This window comes from Lemur catta, chromosome 14, assembly GCF_020740605.2.
Source record: "Lemur catta isolate mLemCat1 chromosome 14, mLemCat1.pri, whole genome shotgun sequence".
NCBI lineage: Eukaryota > Metazoa > Chordata > Mammalia > Primates > Lemuridae > Lemur > Lemur catta.
The window spans coordinates 13,686,223-13,691,559 of record NC_059141.1 but is presented as its reverse complement, the minus strand read 5'-3'; the positions used below and the strand labels follow the sequence as shown (position 1 = coordinate 13,691,559).

General features: G+C 55.0%; 1 protein-coding gene across 1 annotated transcript; it reads left to right on the top strand.

The window, feature by feature from the left end:
• The first annotated feature begins 2,095 nt into the window (after positions 1-2,095).
• Positions 2,096-4,935, top strand: ADRB1 (adrenoceptor beta 1). The gene has a single exon (XM_045568851.1). It carries the CDS (start codon positions 2,157-2,159, stop codon positions 3,558-3,560), a length of 1,404 nt encoding a protein of 467 aa, XP_045424807.1. The 5' UTR covers positions 2,096-2,156; the 3' UTR covers positions 3,561-4,935.
• The last annotated feature ends 402 nt before the right edge of the window (positions 4,936-5,337 follow it).

Genomic DNA, 5,337 nt, shown 5'->3' with positions numbered 1-5,337 from the left:
CAGGCTTGCAGTGACTTGGGTAACTAGGGGTACAGTCTCCTTCCTCTCCTTTTCCTAACTCCTCTCGTTTCCTAGCTCCCTCAGCACCCCCACATTGGCAAAACTAGGCTGATAAATCCAGGGCAGGGGGTGAATAGAAAAATCACTACCCAGTTCTAACACTCTAATGATCAGGTTTGGGCCTAAAGCAAATTTAAGTTTGGATTTAAATAAGGGATGGTGGTAAAACTGCTTGACTTTATAAAGTTAATAAACATTACTTTTTGCTCTTCACCTGGACAGCTGTGGAAGTCAGTCTCTCTGTAAGGTAAGAGTATGAGATTGGTCCACATGATGATGTCCCTTCCACACTGTTCTTTTTATTCCAATGCTAGAAAGACGCATGAGCATTACATAACATTTTCATGCACCCTTATGTAAACAATTAGAAACTGTTTACTTCTCAAGGATTCAATTAAAGATTTTTTTTTTTCAGGCCTGAGCTGAGGACATTACCAGGGCCAAATCAGAGAAGGGGCTTGAGTCCTGCTCCACTGTGTATTTATGGCTTTCCTGCCCTCCTCCCCGATTACATAATTCACCTGCAGCTAGGTTAACAACTCACTAATTTCAAACCTATTCATTTGCCAACTCAAAAACCATGGATATAACTTTGAATGTTTTTGGATTTTAATCCTCTTGCATATTTATATATTTTCTTCTCTCATCCCTCCAAAACTAATCCCAGAGTTTTGAGAATCTGGGAATTTGGGCAAAGGAGAAAACCACCACACAGACCAAAAAATCTGAAATCTCAGTTTACTACGTGAGCCTTTTTGTTTGTATTGACCCTGCTCAAATTATAAAATCATCAGTAATAAAACACAAAATACAGATGTTATTACTGAATGGGAAAAGTCTAAAGTGTGATTAAATGTGTTCTTTCTTCGGGGTGATGTCATTTACTCTGTACCTTAAGGTGTGTCTTTCCCTAAGCCTCTTTCTTGATATTATGAACACACACTGTCGCATCCTACTCACACATTCATTAGCTAGGACTGAGCAGTGTGTACTTTTCCAATTGGTCCTCAGCCTTAGCTGTCAGATGCACAAACCTTCGCTTCCATTCTACAGCTACTGCACTTGCGGTTCAACAGAAGCTCCTTGCAAGAATAGCGCCCAGAGAACATTCCTGACAGATGCGCAGTTGGCTCCAGCAACTCGCTCTGCTGGAAAGTTTCCTCCAACCACTAACACCCACCTCCGATGCCCAAGCTGCCAGCACTCAGGCTGGCTGGGTCTCCTCTTGACGGAGGAAGGATTTTACACACACCCCGCTAGGCTGCCGGATCTTACAACCAATCTCGTAGCCCAACTGCTCCAACCCCAGCGGACAGGCTGTCCAAGGCGCTGTGGCGCTGCAAGAACACCGAGATCCCCTGGGCGCTAAAGGGAGCAAGCGCTCTGATCTGTGGGGAGCCCCGGCATTGGAGGTAGAGGGGATGCGGAGAAGCGGGGGCGCAGGAGCGAGCGAGCGCGGAGGGCAGAAGGGGCGCAGGAGGGAACGGAATGCAGGAGCGAGTGGGGCCGCAGGAGGGGTTGGGGACGCGCGTGCGAGCCGGCAGCAGCAGAGGGCGCAGGGGAACCGGTCGTGGAACTAGCGGGCGCAGGAAGGGGCGCGTTCGCAGGAACCAGCGGGCGCCCGGGACGCTCCGGCTCCGCGATCTGCCCCGACTCTCCTGAGCGGCTCGATTGCGGGTAGGAGGGGTGCGGGGACTTGGGGGGAGAGACCAGACGGGGGCGTGCCTTTGCCCCGATTGGCTGCAGGAGCCTGACGCGAGGCCCCGGGGGTTGGCTTGGGGGAGTGGGAGCGGGGTGGGGTGGGTGCTGGGTGCCGGGGCTGCGGGTCCGGCGCTCTCAGAAACATGCTGAGGTCCCGGCGGCTTTTCCAGCAGCGGCAGCGGCTCCAGCAGCAGCGGCGGCGGCAGCGGCGGCGGCGACAGCGCTCGGCTCCGGCGGGAAAGGCGCCCGGCGCCGATGCCTCGGACCCCGCGCCGCGGCTGCCCTGACCTGGCCGCGACCTCCCTCCGCGCACCCCTCCGCCCCGGCTTCTGGGGTGTTCCCCAACCACGGCCCAGCCCCGCCACACACCCCGCCCCCGGCCTCCACAGCTCGGCATGGGCGCGGGGGCGCTCGTCCTGGGCGCCTCCGAGCCCCGCAACCTGTCGTCTGCCGCGCCGCTCCCCGACGGCGCGGCCACGGCGGCGCGGCTGCTGGTGCCGGCGTCGCCGCCCGCCTCGCTGCTGCCTCCGGCCAGCGACAGCCCTGCGCCGCTGTCGCAGCAGTGGACGGCAGGCATGGGCCTGCTGATGGCACTGATCGTGCTGCTCATTGTGGCGGGCAACGTGCTGGTGATCGTGGCTATCGCCAAGACGCCGCGGCTGCAGACGCTCACCAACCTGTTCATCATGTCCCTGGCCAGCGCCGACCTGGTCATGGGGCTGCTGGTGGTGCCGTTCGGGGCCACCATCGTGGTGTGGGGCCGCTGGGAGTACGGCTCCTTTTTCTGCGAGCTCTGGACCTCGGTGGACGTGTTGTGCGTGACGGCAAGCATCGAGACTCTGTGTGTCATCGCCCTGGACCGCTACCTCGCCATCACGTCGCCCTTCCGCTACCAGAGCCTGCTGACCCGCGCGCGGGCGCGGGCCCTCGTGTGCACCGTGTGGGCCATCTCGGCCCTGGTGTCCTTCCTGCCCATCCTCATGCACTGGTGGCGGGCCGAGAGCGACGAGGCGCGCGGCTGCTACAACGACCCCAAGTGCTGCGATTTCGTCACCAACCGGGCCTACGCCATCGCTTCGTCCGTCGTCTCCTTCTACGTGCCCCTGTGCATCATGGCCTTCGTGTACCTGCGGGTGTTCCGCGAGGCCCAGAAGCAGGTGAAGAAGATCGACAGCTGCGAGCGCCGCTTCCTCAGCGGCCCCGCGCGGCCGCCCTCGCCCTCGCCCGCGCCCGCGCCCGGCTCCCCGCGACCCGCCGCCGCCCCGGTGGCCAACGGGCGCACCAGCAAGCGGCGGCCCTCGCGCCTCGTCGCCCTGCGCGAGCAGAAGGCGCTCAAGACCCTGGGCATCATCATGGGCGTGTTCACGCTCTGCTGGCTGCCCTTCTTCCTGGCCAACGTGGTGAAGGCCTTCCACCGCGACCTGGTGCCCGACCGCCTCTTCGTCTTCTTCAACTGGCTGGGCTACGCCAACTCGGCCTTCAACCCCATCATCTACTGCCGCAGCCCCGACTTCCGCAAGGCCTTCCAGCGCCTGCTCTGCTGGGCGCGCCGGGCCGCCCGCAGGCGACACGCAGCCCACGGCGACCGGCCGCGCGCCTCGGGCTGCCTGGCGGGGGCCGGGCCGCCGCCGTCGCCGGGGGCTGCCTCGGACGACGAAGACGACGACGACGTCGGGGCCACGCCGCCCGCGCGCCTGCTGGAGCCCTGGGCCGGCTGCAACGGCGGGGCGGTGGCGGACAGCGACTCGAGCCTGGACGAGCCGGGCCGCCCGGGCTTCGCCTCGGAATCCAAGGTGTAGGGCCCCGCGCGGGGCGCGCACGCCGGGCGCCCAGATCCCCGCCGCCGCAGCCCAGACGCGGGCTCCGCGCCCGGGGAGAGGAGAGCCGGGCGCCCTTGAAAGGCTTCCCAGGGGAAAGAGATCTGTGTTTACTCAAGACCGAAAGCAGGTGAACACGAAGCCCACAAACCTCGTATGAATCATCCAAGACAAACAGAAAAGCTACGGACCGTTGCACAAAAAGGAAGGTGTGAGGAGCGGTGGGATTGCTGACTTATCTTGGGTTCTTTTCTGTTTGTGGTTCGGCCTTTTTGTGTGTGCGTATGTGATGCATCTTTAGATTTTTTTCCCCAGGTGTTTTTTGACACTTTCTGCAAGGACCGGGAGTGGAAATGGGGGGCGGGGGGCAGGGGAAGGGAGAAGCATTAGGGGATAAAAGACCATGAACTTGGCTTCCGTCTCCTTCCCGGGAACAGGAGCAGTCTGCCAGAGAGAGAGAGGGGAGGGAAATGACAGTTCGTGGAGATGTGTTTCCTTTTGCTTTCCAGAAAAATTTCATTTTAATTCCTGAGTAATGATTTCGCCTGTTCTGAAAGCAAAGGGAATGGATGGATGCAAAAACAATCATGTTTCAAGAAACTTTAAGATTTTCTTGGAACAAGCCCCACCTTGCTCTCCTTCTGTAGGGCAAACCGGCTACCCCCCACCCCCCCACCCCACCCCGAGCGCCTCGGTGGTCAGGCTGAGGGATTTCTACCTCACACTGTGCATATTGCACAGCAAGATAGAAAGACTTGTTTATATTAAACAGCTATTTATGTATCAATATTAGTTGGAAGGACCAGGCGCTGAGCCTCTCTGTGACATGTGACTCTGTCAATTGAAGACAGGACATTTAAAAAAAAAGAGGAAACAGTTCAGATTACTGCACATGTGGGTAAAAACAAAAAACAAAACAAACAAGGCGTGGTTCAAAATGCCATTTTTGCACAGTGTTAGGAATTGTAAAGTCCCTAGAAGATGTTACTTGCACAAAAAGAAAATATTTTTTAACGGGGGAATGGGGGGTGGACAGATCTTAAAAACTAAAATAAAATTCAGATTCTATTCCTGTTGTCTATTATGTTATTGAGCTAATGATTTATTGGGAAAATACTTTTTTATACTCTTTTATCATGGTACTGTAACTGTATCCATATTATAAATATAATTATCTTGAGGATTTTTTTATTATTTTTTTATGTCCAAGTGCCCACGTGAATCTGATAAAAATTAGCACTTGTGTGTACATTCTATTTCCTCTTGTGTGTTTTACCAAGTATTTATACTCTGGTGCAACTAACTACTGTGTGAAGAATTGGTCCATGTGCAATAAATACCAATGAAGCACAATCAAGTTTATGTACCGTGTGTCTGTAAGGGGTCAGGGATAATGAAAAAGACTGTTTTGTTCAAAATATAGACTGGATTTCCCATAGAGCTCTTTTAATAGCTTTTCATGACTCAGTAACATAGCAAAATGCCTCTAACCAAATAAGGCGTTCACCTACTGAGAGCTACAGATTTGCCCTCAATTTTCACAGCCGGATTCAAGGTATCCTAGACTACTTGTAGACACTTTCAAGATCCCATCTGCTGCACTTGACTTAAGAAGTGACATTTGGGATTGCGTATCTTCTAAAAAGAAAAAAAAAAGTGATTGGGCCATGTAACTCAGCTGCAACTTTTCATAGAAACACAGGAAAGAAGACTAACTCATTGAATAATCAGTTGCCTACTTGGAATGCGGTAAGTGGCT